This window comes from Siniperca chuatsi, linkage group LG11 (genome assembly GCF_020085105.1).
Source record: "Siniperca chuatsi isolate FFG_IHB_CAS linkage group LG11, ASM2008510v1, whole genome shotgun sequence".
NCBI lineage: Eukaryota > Metazoa > Chordata > Actinopteri > Centrarchiformes > Sinipercidae > Siniperca > Siniperca chuatsi.
In genome coordinates, this window is record NC_058052.1 from 3,468,229 (window position 1) to 3,489,432 (window position 21,204).

At 40.7% G+C, this 21,204-nt stretch overlaps 1 protein-coding gene across 30 annotated transcripts in view; it reads left to right on the forward strand.

Moving 5' to 3' along the window:
• col13a1 (collagen, type XIII, alpha 1) overlaps window positions 1–11,547 on the forward strand; it is a 174,782-nt gene extending 163,235 nt beyond the window's left edge. For all 30 annotated transcript variants that reach the window (XM_044213813.1, XM_044213798.1, XM_044213781.1 and 27 more), the window contains one exon: window positions 7,380–11,547. In XM_044213813.1, the coding sequence (XP_044069748.1) occupies window positions 7,380–7,412 (33 nt within the window). In that variant the 3' untranslated portion in view covers window positions 7,413–11,547. The remainder of the gene's footprint in view (window positions 1–7,379) is intronic.
• Window positions 11,548–21,204: the final 9,657 nt, after the last annotated feature.

The window sequence follows — 21,204 nt, forward strand, 5'->3', positions numbered from 1 at the left end:
ATTTAAAGTATGTCATGGATTCATATATGATAAGCATTTCAGTATGTGCTATAGCGAGGACAAACACACCAACAAACATGGGTTTGCACTAGAGCTAGACCAATAATTTGGCCAGGCTGATTTATCTACCGATATTAGCTTATTGCAGATATATTGTATCGTGTATGGATCAGCCAATAAGTAACAAGAAAATTGCATTAGAGCAATACCAAACTAGGTTTGAGGTAATTAGAAACAGTGTCAGCAATACATAGTTTGTCCACCAGAGAGCAGAGACAAGTTTATTTTTACACTGTAAAATGTCCCACTCAGTATCGTGGTCACAATTTTTTTTTTTAAACAATCTAAGGGATCAGTATCCAGATTGTGTGTTTGCATTTTGTGTTTATGTTTAAAATATAAACACCAATATACCATTGTTGGATTCATAACAAATATTAACAAATATTGATAACTCTATTGGTCTCGAAAATCCAGTATCAGTCGGGCTATAGTTTCATAGTTTCAGTTCCTGACAGTAGTGCCTCCAGCTTTGCCAGGCATGGTAACCAACACAACTGGCAATGTTGGTGGGTAGATGAGAAGCCAGCGAGGAATGATGTCCTGGTTTTTGCACTAGGAACTAGCTAGTTGGGGACAGGGGTCTACATGAGTTGGCACAGTGAGTATACATTATTACACATTACTTATTACATTACAAGCAACAAGTTATTGCATTATGCACTTAACATCTTTTTACACTATGGGCATATTTATTGTTTATTATACTAAATGCAATTATTATAATAGAATTTAGAATTTTCCCCAAATCCCCAGATGATTTTTAACAATTCTAGTAACTTCCAGATTTCTGGTCTAAAGCAACCATCAAGTCCAAATTTCCCCTTGAGTTAACTTCATAAATAATGGCCGGATTAACAAGAAATGGAACATGGTCACCAGAGGGTGATTTCTAGTTATTATGATGATACCTTTATTGCCACAATCAGTTCCAACCTTCAGTTTATACACAAAAAAATACTAAACATTCTTCAAAAATCTGCTAATGAGCAAGACTGCACTGAAATTTCCTGTGCATGTCATGCTCCCCAGAGGATGAACCTTTTCCATTTTGGAACCTCCATGAACATTCCCTTGTCCCACCCTAATGCTTTATGAAAAAATATACATGCCAATTTTCTTCCATCTAACTAAAGTTGGGTGTAATGACCATTGCCATCACTAGGGTCTGCTAGTCTTGTTATGTGTAGGAGAATCAACTACTTTAATCAAATAATTACACTTTAATACTCTCCTTAAGGGGCACCACCTTAAACTGGGGAAATAAAACCAAATTAAAATTCGATCATTAAATTTATCAATCTCTTAAGATTCTGCTGAAACACAGATAACTTCTTACTGATTAAATGAGGACATTTATTTATAACTAAATGCCTAATAACTGAATAAATGAAGGATTAATAAGGTATATGATAAAGAAAATAAACAAACAGATTGGTACAGATATGGAATGATGAGCTAAACCTTTACGTTAAGTTATTGGTGATGTATGTGATTTGGCAAAACGATGAGACGCTAAAGTAACGCTAGGGCAGGTAACGTATCTAAAGGGGAATTCATTTATCTTATTTGACATTAACTCTTTATGACAGCAAAACAGTGGTTTAGCATACTGTTTTGAAGCGCTGGCAAAGATGAGGGGTTTCCGCTGGCTTTCCGGTGTGGTGTGCAGGGCTAAATCAGCTGTGCAGCGGAAGGTGCGTGCAGGGTGTGTGCCTGTGGCTCAGACTCCGTGAATTAGGAGACCAGCAGGCCGCTGCCAGGTGACACCTGGCAGTTGGTCACCGAGCTGATGAGGTCTCCTGGCCGGTCTGGCAGTCTCGTTTCAGGTGGCAAAGGTCCGGGCAAATTCACTGCTGGCACAGCGAATCATAAGGGTAAACAGTACTGTTTGCTTTACATAATACAGCATAATAGCTACAATATTATACAGATTCATAATGGCGATGGTTGCACAGACTGTCTATTGGTCAGTAGGTGGTAATGCTGTCACCTGGTAAACAAGAGGTTAACTCCCTGAATTAATAACTTGCTCATTTCATGTCCTACAAAAATAAAAGTTGGGTTACACATCAAGGAAATGTGCTGATTGTTAATTAATTAAATAGGGTTTGATTGGTATGGGTTTTTAATGGTGGTGCTGATAGCAATGATTTTGGACTGAAACTTCCAACAGGTATTATATACATTATATCAAAACCACACCATGCCAAGTGGTGTGTTAATTAATCATTAAGGGGCAGCCTTAAATTCAATCTCTGAGGTCTTATTTTTCATTGTTCGTGCTGAATCAAGTATCCCAGACAATCAGTTTGCTGTTAACAACTCCAAACCCAATACGTGTGTCCCGGAGGAGGGTGTCAAATATGATCTCTAAGTCTCTTAAGCTTTAAAGTTCAGGCATGAAAGATCCTGAAAACTAAATGTTTATTTGTACAGCAGGAAAGCAATAGCTCTATGTTTTAGCTTGTTGTATATTCCTTCTGGTTTCAGTTCATTGTGAGTAGTTTTGCCAAATTTTACAGGCAGCCACTTCCTGCTTTATCACTATCAGGCTCTGTGTATTAACAGTAGTGTTTGTAGATTGTTTGTCTGTCTTCTAATCTGAGGCACACTATACAACCCATATTGTTGGATGGAAATATTGCTCTTGAGGCATGCTGCTGCAATCGTCACATTGTCTCATCAATTTATGAAGAAAGCTGTAAATCAAGAACTATAGAACATTTTATCCACAAGCATTTTAACGGAGCAGCTGTGCTTGTTAAGCTAACTGCATTAACTTCACCAAGTGGCTCAGTGTTGAACAAATGGATGGACTGGCCAGGGTGGAGATGGTCCATTACATGCTGCTGCTCACTGATAAAGCTTTGTTTGAGTTTTGCTTTGCCTGGATTTGATGGTGCCATGAGAGATTGTTGTTGGATCCTTGCCAGCAATAAAATATTCATTGTGTCCTGTTGCTGCACAGTACCTCACATTAACTCATGCCTTAGTAATTAGCTGGCCTTCATTTTGCAGTTATATTGATTATAAATACTTATGTCAAGATATGAAATGTTCAAAATGTTGATTGTGTTCAAAGTGACAATCATAATATCAAATATACATTTCTGAGGATTTTGGTTTTGTTCTTAATATTTTTTAAATCTACACACTTATCGAGGCTAGAGAGTGAACTAGATTAATTATAGACCTTTTCTGTTATTAATTATTGCATAATCTGCTGTAGGCCTATTGTGAACATGCCGTGCAAGACAGAGCATTTTAGAAAACAATTTTAAAAAACACTTAGCTGCAGTTAAAGGTTTAGGATGGGTTTAAACCTGTGTTGCCTGCAACAATTCCATGTGGTCTCATACTCCATTTCTGTTTCCTCAGAAGCTGCTTCTTAAACTGTACCTGTGGTTTAGTCTAAACCAGCTGTTGTGTCCTGTAGAAATAACATAAATGTCACTAGAGATCACTGTATCTGAGGTTTAAGTTAAATCTACTATTATTATTACTGTATCTGACAAACTAAAGAGGTGTATTAGAGATGTATTAATTATTGCAGCAGCAGAAGTTCAGTACCTGAGGGATGTGAAGAATGTAGACAAGTTTGCCACACAAATTATTCAGTCAACTAAGTCTACAAGGCTAACAAAATCATTCATTTATTACCATATACATGGTAATTTACATGTAATGTTACGGTTCGGTTTTATTGTCTCCCATAGGAGATAATTGTCTTGGATTAAGGGAATTGCTGCATTGCAATCAAACATCTCAATCAAACACATTCAAGAAGAACACACATGCAAACATTAGCCCAGAGATAAAAAAATATATATTAGTCACAAAGCCATTCACTCTATTAAAAACTACAAAAGTTCGATGGCATACATCTGGAGACATACACATCTTAGTATATAAATTACAAGCAAACAAACGCGTCTCACTTCACATGCTTACAAGCAAACACACAATGGTAAAAACCTAGTTATCTGAGTTCCTCTCTACTCTTCTGTCTATCCTCCAGGAGTCGCCCATTAATCGGTTTAACTGACAGAGGGACAAATGAATGTTGATAACGATTGTGCTTACACAAGGGAACCCTGAACCTCCTTCTAGAATTCATTAGCACATACTCAGGGTTCACAGGGAGCTGACACAATCATTTGTGTACAGAGTAAACCAAACCGGTGAATTGTAATTTAAACTGTATATGTTTTAGAGGTTATTGACAGAGTTATTATTGTACAGTCAAAATGCTGTAGGATATGGTATATATTTGTATAGACTGATAAAAAAAGGTATTTTTGTGTTAATTAAAGGTGCAACTAGCCTATAACTGATAAAACATGCACTGTATTGTGCCGGTGGTACTTCTAAATTCTTTCCTCAGCAGTTAGTAATATGGTCAGCTGAAGTGGATAATCAGAAATCTGAGACCCAATTCCTTTTCTGAGAGGTACAGCGTAATTCTGCGGGTATGCCTCTGATTCACCTATGTGGGGTGGCACTTATAAGGTAACTTCATCATGCATTAGGTTTAGCTGCAGTTCAGCTCAACCTGTGCTCGCAATCAGTCTTACTCAGTAGGCAGTTTTGATTTAAACCACTGCAATTTCCAGTGACACAGGATTGATTGATTTTTAATTATCATCTACAAATGGCAAAAAAAAAAAAATATTGGTTTAAGGAACAGAACCAACAATAATCTGAGGGAATGCAGTTTAGATGGAACTGCTTTTACCTATGTTGTTTTTACTGGATGAAGTCTAAAGTGTAAAATAACTGCTCACATGCTAGATTTTCTCCAGTAATGTTTATATTGCCCAACCCTCTATGTAATCTAATCCTGTCTATACAGGGGTTTGGTCACTTATATTGGTTTGCTGATTGTCTCTGAAGAATGGTAACCCTCTTTGATTTTAAGTTGAATTTGCGTGTGCCTCACAGCATGGACTGAATGTTTTAAATCTAAAGGAATGATCCCTCAACATACACTTTTATAAACAGCTGTCACGATGTCCTGTGCAATCAAGAGTCCTGTTTTTTGGTGGCAGTTCTGGGAATTCTGGGAATGACAGAAATGGTATGACATCACATGACAAACTATTTCCAGCACAGCAAAAAAAAATATATAGACCAGACGCAAATCACATGAAAATGTAATATTACCATGTAGGCACTGAAAGCTCTTCAGTTTGATATTAAATGATTGATATTAATGCAGGCTGTTCCATAGGGGCGTACTAAATAAAATGAATAAAATTCACTACATTCTGAGCGCGAATTTGGGACTCAGGAACCCAGAATCTGTTGACCTGCTTCACTGACCTGACAATATAGCCAACCCATTCTCATTCCCAGGTCATCAAATACCGACATTTTGTCTCGCCCCTCAGCGTCTCATACAGGTGCACAAGGTACCCTTTAATATCTGTATGAGAAGCACCAGGCTGTAAAATGAACTCCAACGTAAACTCATCCACGGCAATATTAGAGGTTCAGAACAACTGCTCCGGCCATCCGTTCACTCCAATACTAACCTGACAGCAGCGCTATAAGACGCTGTGAGCATCAGTCCCATTGGAGAATTGAGGACCTGTCGCCCGGAAGTATTTTCCTCACTGTTAATCCCCATGTTAAGGTTTTCTTTCAGTGATTTCCTCAACATTTCTCAACACAAAAACACGAAGATGTCCTTGATAATTAAACAATACAATATGTTAATGTTATGGCCATCAGTTTTAATTATTACTCCTTCAATTCTGAGAAATAAAGTTTTTTTTGTCATTTTCTTTTCTATTGGCCTGTGTCCATGTCACGTGACTGCCAAGTTTCTTTTGCCATGGATGAGTTTACATTGGAGTTAATTGAAAGCCTGGTGCATCTCATACAGACACTCAAGGGTACCTTGTGAGACGCCAAGGGGCGTGACAAAACATCGGTATTTGATGACCTGGGAATGAGAACGGGTTGGTATAGCCTGCCTTAGAGCAAGGCCATTTAAAGCATTACATATATCGTGTCAAGAACTTTAAAATGTAAATGGACTGTACTTATATGGCGCATTTCTAGTCTTTCTGACTACTCAAAGCACTTCAACTACATATCACATTCACCCCATTCGTGCACTGATGGCAGGTGCCAACTGCTCATCAGTTGAAAGAAATTAATCATTCGGGATCGAACCGCCTACCTTTCAATTGGTGGACAACCCGCTCTACCACCAAGCCACAGTTGTCCCCAATGTGTCTTGAATGTCAACCAGTGGAGACACTTGGGATAGATTGGGATAACTTGATCATAGCTTCTACCTAAAGTTCTACCAGGCTGCAGTATTTCTTGATTAACTGCAGTCTTCTAGTTGGTCTTTTGGGAAGTCCAACAAAGAGGTCATTACAGTTATTTAATTGGCTGGTAATTGGTAAAAAGGAATTCACATTCTGTATTTTTCAGAATCTGATGATAGAAAGTTTTTCAGGGGAGAGAGCAGATTTGTTGACACTATTTAGGTTAAAACTGAATTGAATATAATCCCAAGGTTCTTAATTTGGGAAAGACTGGAGACTTGCTGCTCATACACCTTAGATCCTGGAATTAAAAGGAAGCGCTTCTTTGTAGACTCAACAATTTGCACTGATGTCTTGTGTTGAGATTGTTTTGATCAAAGTAGTCCCTAGACCAGAACACAATATAACTACAGAACACCATGTTTCTATGTTTCAACAATCAAACCTTTTCCACCCTTGCGTTAGGGAAGGCTGGTTTTCATACAATCAAATGTCTGTATGAGGTAAATCATACATAAAAAGATCAGTCCAGTTTTGCATGACATGGACTTATTTTGTGTAATGTCCTCATGTTTATAAAACAGCTTCCAGATCAACAAATCAGCTGGTTAAATGATTATAAATCACTTTTTAGCTGACTGTGGACAAACCATTTTTATTCACTCTGGCAGTATAAACATGTGTCTTGTAAACAGCCAGATCAACCAAACCATCCATGCAACACACATTACAGAAGATCATTTTGGGCTTCATAACTTCCAGCTGAACACACATCTAACAAATAAATTCAAATGACATATTAAAAAGGCAAATGATGTTAATAACTTAATAACCTGCATGGTTTAATGCACCATCACATTGACAAGTAAACATCAGTGCTCTTTCATGATAGAAACATCTAGCTGCTACAACACAGTTAGTTGACATTGAAGACTGATGTTAATTACCTTTTATGCATTACAAATTCTAACATCCCTGATTTCTTTTGCTTGTGTTTCTGAAGTGATTAAGCTGTATTCACACATATGTTTAAAGGGTCAACATCCTTTCCAACTGGCTAAGAAGTAGGGCTACCAGAGACTGCCTCCATGAAGCCACAAAAAGGAAACTTGAAGACATTTGTAAATATCTTTGGGTTTTTACCCAAACCTGGAGTTGGCATTTCAACATTTTTCCAGGAGGCTGGACACAGGGCCAGTAACGTCGGAAGCTCCAGTGGCAGTGGTGGGCACATTAACTTCAATAAACCTGGAAAGTAGAGACGTTGCACCATCCTTTAGTTAGTTATTGAAGACTCTCTGGACAGGATAACCATCACAGCCACAGGTAGATACTGTACCTACTGATGTGTTTCTTTGACTGCATACACTTTGATCTATTAAACTCCTAGTGAAAGCGAGGCATGGACACTTTAACACATGTTATTTGTTGTGTTTGATGTGACATCAATACTGTAACTGTGATAAAGAATTCAAAGCAGCTCACAGAGCAGATAGATGCCATTGTTTCCATCAAAAACCAAAAAACAAAGGGAGACCCTCTTGATGATTCCTTCTTGATATTATCAGACTGCCTTTTCAAAAATCCCTTTACATGCAGCTATGACATTTTGTTTCAATGATTGTGTTGTGTAGGAAATACTTTGAAACCAGCATCACACTTCATGCCTGGTCACATATATGATATTAATTACTTTTTTGAGGTGTTGAAGGACACCATGATTCAATGCTGTAATTGTATGTACTGTACAATATAAGAGAAAGGGTTGTATGTATAAAAGTACTCAGTCTTTGTAAATAGATTGCATTGATGAAACACAATTTTACGTACTGAATAAGCATTGAAACTCTCAATGAGCAGTATTTATACACTGATTATGTAGATTAACAATTGTTTCTTGATACATTTACACTTTTTGAAAATTTATTTTGGCCAAAACATTGTAAGGCTTTACTATTTTCACATTTGCATGCTCCATATATCCAGTCTCTATCATATGCAATAAGATGTATTGCATGCAAATACAATAATTTTATTATTGGACTCAAAAAATGTCAGTAGACAAAGGTGTTTTTCAAAATATTTATTGCTTTGTCCCTCTGAATAGAAATTCATATTTAGTAAAAAAGACAAAAACAAAACAAAACAAAACCCCACCACAGTTGGAATATTTTAACAGATGTTACTGTACATGCAAATAAATTTTTAAAAATGCCCTTTAAGTGTGTTACACACAAAAAACTTTCCTATTTCATTGAAAAAGAAATGTACAGAAGCATTCCTTATGTCATATTGACAGCTGCCTTGTAAACAGACATAGGTCAAAATCGTGTCAATACTTTTAATTATTTGTTGTTTTTGAGTCCAGTAGTTTGAAATTTTAAGAAATTTAATGGTTTCATTGTTTCAACAGGTGCAAGTGACCTACAAAAACTATTTAGTGGATGAGATGTACCTATTGTTAATTTATGACAAAAGTTGTATGTGTGAATGAAAATAGCCTGAAAATCACATGATCCAAATAATTTATTATTGTAATTTTTGAATCAATTTTACTTTGAAAAAGAAACCTTTCAAAAGCAAAAATACAGTGGCCAAGAGAGAGCTCAAAGCAGAAAGAAACTATCACAATTTTCACTGTTTTGTCCATTTGGTTGTGTTTTTTCTATTTAATTGAGGTAGTGTATTTAATTGGGTTTTGTCTATCTGCTTGTATTTTTATTTGTGTATTTGTATGTTTTCACAGTCACAGTGCCCTGAGCTCTCTCAGCCATCATACAAAAGGGATCATAACTACAATTCACAACTGATAACATCTGATTTTATAAAAACATTTTAGTAGAATTTGGTCATTTATTGTGTTGTTTATAGTTATCATTTCAATACCAACTTTCCTGTCAGGCAATGTAGTATTCATCAAATGTTTTATTTTAAAGATACACTACCTGATTTTTTCAGAATTCAACAATTTATATCTGAAAGTGAAAGCAAGTTGTTCATTTGCTTCATTTACTTGGTTTCCTATGTCACAACCTTTCTGTATCTTTAACCTATAGAGATGTAAAAGTGTACTCTTTATGTAATACACTGCAAACAAAGCAGGAATCACAAAATGTTTGCGCATGAATTTGGGTTACAGAATCTTTTATGTTTTATGTAAGTATATAAGAATATAAATTTTCTTCACCATCTGCAACAGGTTGTGAACTTCATCCAGAAAATGTGTTTTTATCAGCGCTGAATCCAAATAAAGGCATTATTCGACTCATTTTACATGAAGAGTACACATATACATTTTGGTTTTGTATCAAAGCTGTAACTGTGCAACATGCGGTTGGTGTGACAGACTTACTGCCAGACTCTGCACTATGTGTTATTTAGTTCACTTGATAAGCTCTTCAGGTAAGCCATAATGCACTCAGATATAAAAAAAGTAATGGAGGAGGCCATTAGCCTGATAATTGGACTGCCTTTGTGTTTCACTTAATTCATTCAGTCTGACAAGTCAAGACATCAGTCTGACATCAAGTTTAAGTTAACTGATTTCTGTTTGGGAGCGTTATTTTGTTTTGTTCAATTTGCCCCAAACAATCAGTAGGGACATATCCGTCCCTCCAACATAATTTTTAGTCACCCCACAAGCCATGGTAGCGGTTGCTAGGAGCAGTTTAACGTAATGTTTTTCGCTATAATCGAAGAAATAACATCAGTGTATTGTAGAAGAATTGTTATTTCTGTAAATCGACTTTCAACAACCTGTACAGCTGCATCAATCTCATGGATTTGAAAGTGTAGTTCAGCCGAATTCTCTCACCCCTCCCTAACTGTGATGAAATAGGCCAGACTCCAAAGTATATTATGTATGTTGCCCCCCCCCCCACTGCTGTGTCAAGTATAAAAAGAAGAACACTATCTACCAATGGTCCCAATTTGAGCCTGTCATACAGTGCTGCTGGTAACGTTAGCATTAGCAAGCAATGTTAAGCGCTGGCAGGAAAACAACATTGTACATGAACGAGATTACGGCTATGTACTGACACTCCCCCACAGACACACACACACACACACACACACACAGTAGAAAGCCTCTCGTAGTAGAGCTGCTAGCCCAGCTACAACATAGAAACTATAAATGTACTTCTAGTGACTGTCAAAGCTCCACCAGACTCCTTGTCTTTCCAGTGAAGAAATGGAGAGTCTGACAGTAGCTTCTCATAGCTGCCAAACTGACCGACAAAACTAGCAGCTCCTCCCACTTGGCAACTCTATATATCTTGAGTATGGACTTCTGCAAGCCAATCAGAAACTAGTGTTTTCTGTGGCCATGGTATTAAAGTCATTACAAGAACATTAAAAGAATGAGTGCATAACACATGAATCACAGCAAGCTATGACACTGTTTCCTATACATAGTACGCAGTACTATGCACGTACGTCTTCTGGCAGAATAATTAATACTAAAGGCCTTGAGTTCTTTGATGCTGATAATGTACTCATGCCTCACAGTGTTCTTCAAGTGAAGCGTTAACACATTCTGCTTTGTATTTACAGCAGCAGTTGCACAATCTTTTCTTTAGGTCACACCGCTTGTACTTAATTTTGGAACATAAGAAGATAGATACGTAGAAAAAATATACTCTTCATCTTGATGTATCATTTGTTTTGGTTTGAAATTCTGTACTCGTCAGATTAGAACAATATCTGAGAATGGATAAGAGGGCATTATACAGAATTTGCATGCTATTATTAATCCTGTATGAAGCGCTATTTATATTTGTTTTCATTTTGTTTTCTTTTTTCCTATATTGGTAATGGAACATTAGATATACTGTACGTTTGATGTTTTTTCTGCACATTCAAAAGAAATCTGCCAGCTGAGTGACCTTTGTGCAGATTTCTGTGCTACCACATTGAACTAAGATGTAAAAGTTTGTTTTCCAAGATTCAATGTGATTTCCAACCACAGGTGAGGTATACACTGCAATCCAAATGCTGAGTACCTGTTAGTTTAGTGTGGTGTCTGAACTGACTGTTTATAAGGTAATGATATTGTTTTTGTTTTCCAAAAGAATTTATTTTTACTTTTTATAATCCAAACAATGGCAGCTGTTGTCACTGATTGTCAAACAGATTCACTGCTCAGTACAAGTAAAAGTTTTAAGCAATTTGTTACTCAGAATAAAGAAACCCATTTTCAATGGAATTAGTTTTTTGTGTTTGTTTATATTTTGTTATTCTTTATATCTTTTAATGTGTTTTTACTTTTGACCATTATAACTGCAGTTTAGCATCTATTTTCTTACTTCTGACACAATCCTGTTGCCAGAAAAAAACCCGTCAGTATTTTACAACTCTGTAAAACCCTGGTTTAGTGACATTTTTAAAATTCTCTTTCTTTACAATATCAGTGCATGGCCAGAAGCATTTCTAGGATTTATCTGGGGATTATGTATTGAAAAACAATGACAATTAAAACGATATAAAGAAAGTAATCATATTTTGCATTAGCAGCAAAACTAAAAATTGTAACTTGACAGGACAGAGAGGAAAGATTTTGACCCTCCAAAAGAAATGATAGTTGGACTTTTAGCCACTAAAAATGTCCTGATAGAGTTGATGGAGCTCAAGGACATACTGAGGACAGCAGTTTTATTCTTGGAATCTCTGTGTACTATCTTACCAGTCTGGTGTATAGAAAAAACACAGAACACTAATTACTGTTAGATCCTGACTGATCCTGTTGGGAGTGTTTAATAATTAATGAAGTTAACGAGCTGTGCCACAATGCATGCCGCGCTTCTCTCAAATTGGAGATGCAAGTATGTGATGACTGCAAGTGTTTAATAAACACAAAGGAAATAATCTTAATGTTACGGACAGAGTAGGCCGGAGATACCAAGATGGAGACACAGGTAGTTTTATTACAAACGATGTAAACAGACAGTGAGTAGATGAATGGATGATGGGACTGATACCGTCCTTTAGCTAGCCAAGGTGGAGATCCAAGGTAGAAGACACACACACTGGAGACAGGAGAAACACAGGGCAGGAATCTGGAGCTCAGGAGAAGGGAAGACACTCTTTGTCGCTAGGTAGGAGTCCAAGACGTTGGGTTGCAGGATACCGAGTACTGTCCTTGTTACAAACGAGACCGGACACTGATTGAGGTGGTTTTATACTGGGGTGATGTGATGCAGATGAATCTCAGGTGTGTGATTAGTGACAGGTGTTTCTGATTAGTATTCTGGTGAGGGGGTGCGTTGTGTTTGTGGTGTTGTGGAGCCTGGCGAGTCCGTGACACTTAACAGTTGTGCTTAACAGAACATCAGTGCTGATGTTTCTACTAGTATTCAATATGTTGAAATACAATAGTAGACTGTACTTAGAAGGCTGATGTCACTATAAAGGATAGGTTCACATTTTTTTAAAACTTTTTAAGCAATACTTGCATTCTATTATGTATATTAAGGATCCACTCCCAATGCAATTCCAATGGAAGTGATGCAGGACAAAATTCAGTCTTCATTCTGTGTAAAAATGCATTCTAAAGTTTAGCTGAAGCTAATATGAGGTTCTTTTCCACAAGGTTCCATCATTAGCAAACAATGACCAATATCATACTGAATTTGGGTAAAAACATCTTTTATTATGAAAAAAAAAGTATTGGACTAATGACACTACCCTGACGAGTATCATTATCTACCTACGTATCTATATATCTTCTTGACAAGGCTGTACCAATTCTGACTTGAATAAATCTATCCAAAAAAAAGTATTTAATCCAAATAAATATTCATCCCATTAAATATCCTGATATACCTATCATATCTAATTTTATCATGAATCCCTCCTTCCACACACAGATTCTTTATTAACCTGAGCTTTCTTAATGTCTGTTTCCAAACAAATGACAGAGTCTTTGGCCCCTCTATTCCTCCTAAAACCACTCTGATAGGTGAGTTCAGACCAGGAGGCAGAGTTGCAGTCCTACACTCTTCTCTGCGCTTCCAGAGCAGTTACCCACCCAAAACTCCTTAGTGACGGTGTCTGCTCCCCAACCACTTAAATTAATAAAAACTAAAGTTAACAGAAGAGGAGTTATTGTCATAGCTAGCCTGTATGCCCCCCTGATCCTCACGTTACCCAGTGTTTCCACCCTCCCTTATGTCTCCTGGCTGTCTTCTGTCTGTCATTGTGTTGTTTGTGTTCTAGCCTGGCTTCCTGGGTACCTGCTTGCGGCTGATCACCGGCACACCTGCATTCCATTATTCATCAGTCTCCACCGTTCTTATACCAGGCACCTCCACACCACCGACGCCAGATCGTCCCCGTACTTGAGTACACCACGTTCGACAGCAAATAGTAAGTTACGATTAAAATATTATCATCTTGCATATCGGTGATTCGGATCACCGCTCCAGACCACGCTACACCCTCGCTTCACCAGTCCACCGCCTGGTTGTTCAGCTACCATTTCTACACTCATCAGTCCAGAGCCGGCAGCCTCGTCTCCATTCGGAGTGCCGCCAGTTTTCGTCCCCGACCCGGTCCGGTCGAGTTCCCGAGGCGGCAGTCAACTACGCCGAACTTCTCACAACCCACCAACTTTCTGTTCAATAAAGACTGTGGTCAACTTACCGAGTTCTGTCCCGTGTGTTCTGCGTTTGGGTCCTAAAACCTGAGTTTACGACAGATATACATAAAAACCTAAACAAAAACACTGAAATAGCACAACAAAATACGTGAAATAAATGTGGACTCTGAAACATCAGATCTCTGTCATCTAAAGCTGTACTAGTGAACGATTTAATATCAGAGTATCATATTGATTTATTCTGTCTTACTGAAACCTGGCTGGGTCATGAAGAATATGTTAGCCTAAATGAATTTACCCCGCCCAGTCATATTAATACTCATATTCCTCGAGATACTGGCCGAGGAGGTGGAGTTGCAGCCATCTTTGACTCAAGCCGATTAATCAACCCTAAACCTAAACTATAACTCATTCGAAAGCCTTCTTCTTAGTCTTTCTCACCCGACCTGGAAAACACGACAGCCAATTCTATTTGTTATAGTGTACCGCGCTCCTGGAGTTTTTATCTGAATGCTCAGTTTTTATCAAGTTTAGTCCTTAAAACAGATAAAGTGGTTATTGTAGGTGATTTCAATATTCATGTGGACATTGAAATTGACAGCCTTAGTACTGCGTTTATCTCATTAGATTCGATTCTCATTATCAGATTCGGCGGTGCTGGTGTTGGCCAGGCAGCCTCCAGGAGGTGGTCCTGCGGTGTCTGGTCTTAGGGGGTGTACAGCCAGGTAATCCTCTGCCAATGTGACCGCCGCCGTCAGATCCACGGGAGGCACTTCACCCACTCGGCCACCCCGGTAGGGAGCCCCTCCGCGAAATGCTTCTTAATAATTGCGTCTATCAGCTGCCCCTACTCCGAGGATTCCCCTGGCTGCAGCCACCTCGTCGCCGCATCTATCAGTTGCTGTGCGTGGACGAACGGGCGATCAGCGGGCCCCAGCCTCATGCTCCGGAACCGGCGGCGGTGATCTTCGCTGGAGAATCCCAGCCAATCTAGCATGGCCCTCCTCACGTCAGGGAAGCTCCGCCGCGCAGCGCCGCTGTCTGCGCTTCCCCGGAGAGCAGTGGCAGCAGCCGCACAGACCTCTCTGTCGCCGGCCATCCACATGTCACTGCTGTCACCTCGAACATTTCCAGGAATGACTGGGTGTCACCCGCCGCCGACATGTTGTGGAGGGTGACGCCGGAGAGGGCGAGTGGTGGGGATGGCGGTAGTGCGGCCCCCGGCTGGGACACCAGGCTTGCTAGCAGCTGGGTCTGCTTATCTGCCTGTTCCTGCATCCTTTCCAGCTGCTGCCTATTCACCGCCGCCTGCTCCTGGTGCATCGCCGCGATTTCACCCAGCATCTGGGCCAGCATCGCCACTGGCTGCACTTGCTGCGGATCCGTCATTGTTATCTCGGAAGCCAAGTTACGTTGGGCGCCAGTTGTAGCGTAATCATGCTACTGTGAGTTCCTCTTGGCCCTGAGACACCACGCTGAGACCAGGGTTTCAGTGTATGTTCTTTATTTCTTTCTTTCTTTCTTTCTTTTCTGTCCACACGCTCTTTCTCTGCATCCGTCCCCTCTCCGACCGCCTCTTCTCTCTTCCCTTGTGTCCAGCATGCTTCTGTATTTAAGGAGAGAATAATTAGTTAACCGGGTTCAGCTGTGCCAATTATCTCTCCTTGATGCTGCTCACCTGAGCAACTCCCCCACCTCTCCCTCTGCAGCTTACAGTTACCCATACCCACCTCCACACTAATTTATTAATATTAACACTATAATTACTATTCTACTATATATAAAAAAATGGTCTTTGCATTGTGCCTCCCTAACTCTATCCCCTTCCTCCAAACCCCTCCCCTCTCTCTCTCATTCTCAAAACCTAACACGGTAGCAGCGGATGGCCGCCCACCATCGAGTCTGGTTCTGTCCAAGGTTTCTGCCCTCTTAAAGGAAGTTTTTCCTTGCCACTGTTGCCAAATGCTTGCTCATGGTGGGATTTGTTGGGTCTCTGTAATTAATATTATAAAGAGCACGGTCTAGACCTGCTCTATAGGAAAAGTGCAATGAGATAACTTCTGTTATGAATAGGCGCTATATAAATAAAATTGAATTGAATTGATAGAATTCCTCTACCTTCCTTGAAAAATGTTGATCTCTTTGCAATCATTCTTTCCATTATCTTGACTAAATGTGCCAGCAGAGCTAATGGGCTATAGTTGGACTTGATGGGTCTATACTTATAAACCTAGAACCTTTATAGATGCCAAAACACCTAAATGTTTTAACATTACATAACATTTCATCCTTCCCAGAAGATGTTAGCTCAGAATTTACATCTACTATTGTTCTCTTAATTTCTTGTAAATGGAGCATCCACTGAACTGTGTTGGGCCTCACCACGTGTGCAGACGACCAGGAAGCGGTACACACACACACACCCACACACCTATTTACATGCTTGCTGATTGTTGTATGCTTATAGTGATTAAAGTGGATGATAATGGTTTGTTGGCTGAAGTTATTGATTATTAATCAGTGCTAAAGTTGAATAAATTCTTTTGTACTTTTAAAGAGAAGTTGCCTGTGGTTATTTTGTATGTGTTGCTGGTTGTGACAGTCAGTGCTCAGATTCACTCTTCACCATTATTAATAGAGATAGTACTTCAAATATCAGCATTTCTGGTTGTACAGCCACCTTTTGAGACTGTTTTTCACATTTGGTTATAGGTCCCTGATCCCAGGGTGGTGCCCTGTAATGATTAATCCATATTAATGATTTTGATAATATTAAAATTAATTATATTAATATTTATAAATGTCATTGAAATTTTGCTAATAACCAGACCTGCCCTACCTGAATCCCTACATTCTGTGCCTCATGTGAGGCCATCTAATACCAGCTTTATTGCAATATTTATGCATAATAATCTAGAATGAATTCTAAATGATTAATTTGTTTAAATTTGGGGGAGATTTTAGAACATTTTCTTTAGGATATTACTATTCTGCACAATTTGCTGAGCATACTCAGTTGTGTTGTGGATTATACCGATGGGTACTAGTGGACAGTATTTGAATTGTTTTAACAGTTTGATATGTTGTTGTTGTTGTTTTTGAGATCTTATAACACTTGCAATTATTCTCGAAAGGACGAAAGTCAAATCATTTTATGCAACCTGCAAAGTAGGTAGAAGAGTAGTTAGCATACTAACATTAACTAGCAAGCCAGGTTGAAGCTGCTCACCTGTGCACTTGCATTAGGACACTAACAGCTTTCCCCCGCCACAACAAATTAAATTAAGTGTGTCCTCAATCAGAGTGGTGAAGATGAGTCAACAGGACCTTCAGGAATCAGATGACTTAGCCCTGCAGGATGTAGTCGTTGGCCTCCTCCATCTCTCCTTACAGGACAGAGATAACCTTAATAGGTATGACACTAATACCTGTGATGCTAAAATACATCTTACATCTTACATCAACCAACCAACCAGGAAGCCAGCTGACGCAGCTGCGTCTAGCTGGCTGCACCTGGAATAGCAAGCCCCACGGACAAGAGGGCTAGCCCTCATCCAAAGGCTTTAAGAGGTCCAACGGACTGGCCTAGCAATGCCAGTCAACCCAGAGACAACAGCCCCACCTTGGGGCTTCTGAGTACACACTTAGCTAGTACACCATTAGTCGTAATACCTTGCGCTTTGGTAGGACAGGATCTCCACGCTGAAGGGGGGAAGAACACTACATACCTTCGGTCCATCACCCACTAGCGAACCATATAGATCCTGCAGCTTGCGCCAGTGCCTTGGCCAGACTCCATCCCCGCCGTGCAGGGAAAGAAGTTGTCCTCAACGCTATGGTGACCTGAGCGACTATGGAGCTTCAGATGACTCGGACGGATCATGCCCTTCCCGAAAACAAGGCTTGCGCACCTGACAGCTTGAGTCACTTGCCAGGGATGTAGAACGGTTTGACCCAAACAACCGAGAGTCGAACATTGATGACTATCTCAGAGAGATAAAGTGCTGCCTTTTGGATCTACCTCACGCATCATCGTGTGAAAAGCTAAAGCTTATCTGGAAAACCACTTCCAGGAGTTTTCATGTTTTCATGGAAACACTCCCGCCAGCAACCCGAGACCGATACTCGGGACTTTGCCGAGTCCTGCAGGATGAGTATTCACTGTATACTGACCTTGCCACCGCCACTCTTGGCGCCTTTGCCATCATGCAAAAAAGCATGAACACCCAAGCGAGTATTAAAGAGAGCCGCATATTTCCAGGGATGCAACACACCAGGTTTGGAGGAGGAATAGCACTTCAAGTCCTTGTTCCTGCATAATCTCCATGAGGATGTGTGGTATCACATAACCATGGGCTGCCGTGAAGATTTCACAATGCAGGAGATCAGGAAATGTGCTCAGCTGGCATGGGAAACTCACGATGCCCTGCCAGGAGGGTCGAGAATGGCACTAAAATCTTGGGAATCCAAGCCTCAGAAGACCCCAACCTCGTGCTCAAAGGCACCCGAGATGTCTTGCACCAGGGTCAACATGAGGGCTGGATACCAAGGTTGCCGAACCCCCCGCCAGGACAGGGCATGACCGAGCCAGGGGGTGGGAATGGAACCCATCAATCCAGACCAAAACCACAGAACACCTTCCAATCAAAACAAACAAACAAGGCACGGTTCGACAGGAATCCCAGACGAGACAACAGGTATAATGGTAAAAATCAAGACAACCCCAGAGAGGGGAAAAGTCAAGAGAGAACATGGAGAAGACCGAACATGTTTCAGAAATACTTGACAGAGGCGGTGAAACAGTTTGAAACGTCCCGCCATTCACCTGCAAAGTTGGACCCATCAAAGGAACCCGACACATGATTTCCAGCACATTTCTTACAGGATCCTCATAATTGTGAAGTCACCGACCTCCACACGGTCCACATTCTCACTGACCCATTGACGCTTGTACACCAATGCTGAATTCCAATGCAACTCAAACTATGTACAACTCATCAATCTGGCCAGTGTTGAAACCAACTGGCACGTGGTGCCTTATGATCAACTACCTTTGAACAAACAGGTCCCACTCTCCCGCTGGCCTATGATCCCTTTTGGATCAAGAACTGGCCAAGGTGAAAGGAGCCCTTCTTTTTCACGGTGGATGTGGCCAATGGTTTCTGGACCATGAGAGTCAATCCGGCTGACTAATACAATTGGCGTTCTCGTTCTGTAACCGCCAGTACACCTAGAACTGCTGCCCATCTGAGTTTAACATCTTTCTCTCAAGGCGATGAGCAACACTGCTGCCCACGGAAACCTCATCTACATGGACAACATCCTGATTAGGAGTCGAACTTTTGAAGAACACTTGAATGAAATCTGCCACATACTTTACCAGCTTGCTGCTATAGGAGCCAAATTGACCATCACCAAAGGCCAGTGATGTCACACAATGGTGGAGTATGTGGGTCTAGCAGTAGGAGCGGAGGGCATTGAACCCCAAACTGAAACTCCGAAGGTGTGTGAAACTACTCCTGACAGTTCATTGAGGACTATGTGGAGATAGCCAAACCACTCACAGAACTCCGTAAGGATAAGCTCTCTGTGTGGGCAGAACCGCACTCCTGCCGAATGAAGAAAAAAACTCTGCTGTTCTCCCTGCCTGGACACTTTCCTGAACAGCCAATGGCTGAGAAAAGGATGAGTGTCCAACAGCTGCATTGCCTCCTGGATGATGGTGTTACAAGGCTATGATGTTGAGGTCAGATACACCCAAAACCACAAAATGGCTTTGGGTCAGGGCCTGGCTGGGTGCCAGCACTGTGACTGTGAAGGGCAGGCAGTCCCTACTGGTCACCACACCAATGCTCCCTTCAAATCACTGTTATTATGACGAAAACGTGAATCAAGACCTTCCAAGGGTTTATGTGGACAGCTGTTCCATTCACCATGAAAGCCAGTTTCGGGCCAGAGTTGGTGTTGTTTGGGTCAACGACGATGTGAAGGAACCAAACCACTACCAATTGGGCCCTAAGACAAGTCAGTATGCAGAGATTGCTGCAGTTCTTATCACACTCTGCCAAGTTGACAAGATGCCCTGAACAAGGACGTCCAACACGCCGAACTCTTCCTGGTTTGCGACTGTCTTAAAATCCAGTCCTAAAATCCTCTTGAGGTAACAAGTACCTCCTCACTATCACATGCGCGTTTTCCAAATTGGTTGAATGCCTCCCAATGCCTAACGACATGGATATGACGACTGCAGTCTTGCTGCTGAACCATGTGTTCAGTTGCTGGGGGATATCCCTCTCTGCTGATTCAGATTGAGGCACCCATTTCACCTCCAGTGTCTTGACCACCTTATATTACATCTTGGGAGTGGAGGTAAAATTCCAATCCCATATCACCCTCAGTCATCCGGTCAAGTCAAACGTGCCAAGCGCACCATCATACACATGTTCAAGAAGTATGTGCACAGCAGAACTCCCTTTGGTTCTGATGGCCATCAGGTCCACCCTGCATTGCTCCACAGGAATCACACCCTTCGAGATGATAAATGGGAGACAAACAGCTTACCTGTACATGATGGACCTGCGCAACCACCTCCGGGCCACATTCACCTTGGGCCTGGAGAACATGGTGGCCAGTGTTAAAGGATCCAAAGTCTACTACGACAGGAAAGCATCCCATTACGAGTACCAAGTAGGCAATAAGGTATTTTACTTCAGATTCACCAAACCGGTGGGAATCTCAAAGAAATTTCTGCCAAGATGGTCTGGCCCCTTCGAGATTGTGGGAAAGCTGTCACCTGTAGCTTAACAGATCCGGGTCTCGCAACGAAAGTAGCCACCAGCTCATGCCAACCAGATCAAACCCCACAAGCTATTCCTACTCCCAGGCAGTGGGGAAACTTCCACACCTGAAGGTGGGGAACAGCCTCTCCTCCAAGAGGAAGCCCACACCTCCCAGTAGAGCCATCAAATAGCTGCATGCTCCAACTCACCCGTCAGCATGCACTAACTCCTAACACCACTCTCCTCAATAACACCCTGCATGCCTTAGAACCTCTGTTAGAAGTCACCAAAAGAAGATTACATGTGTGCAACTAGTAAGGGATTTAATGCAGGACCTCATCAGAGAATTATGCTCCTTGGTCAACACCTTGTTCAGCAAATCCTTAAATCAGCTACTACCACTGTTCACAGGTACATCTGGCATATAGTCTTGGCAGTGCACCCCAATTTCCGTAGACACTAAGAACATAGAGATAGGATTCATTCT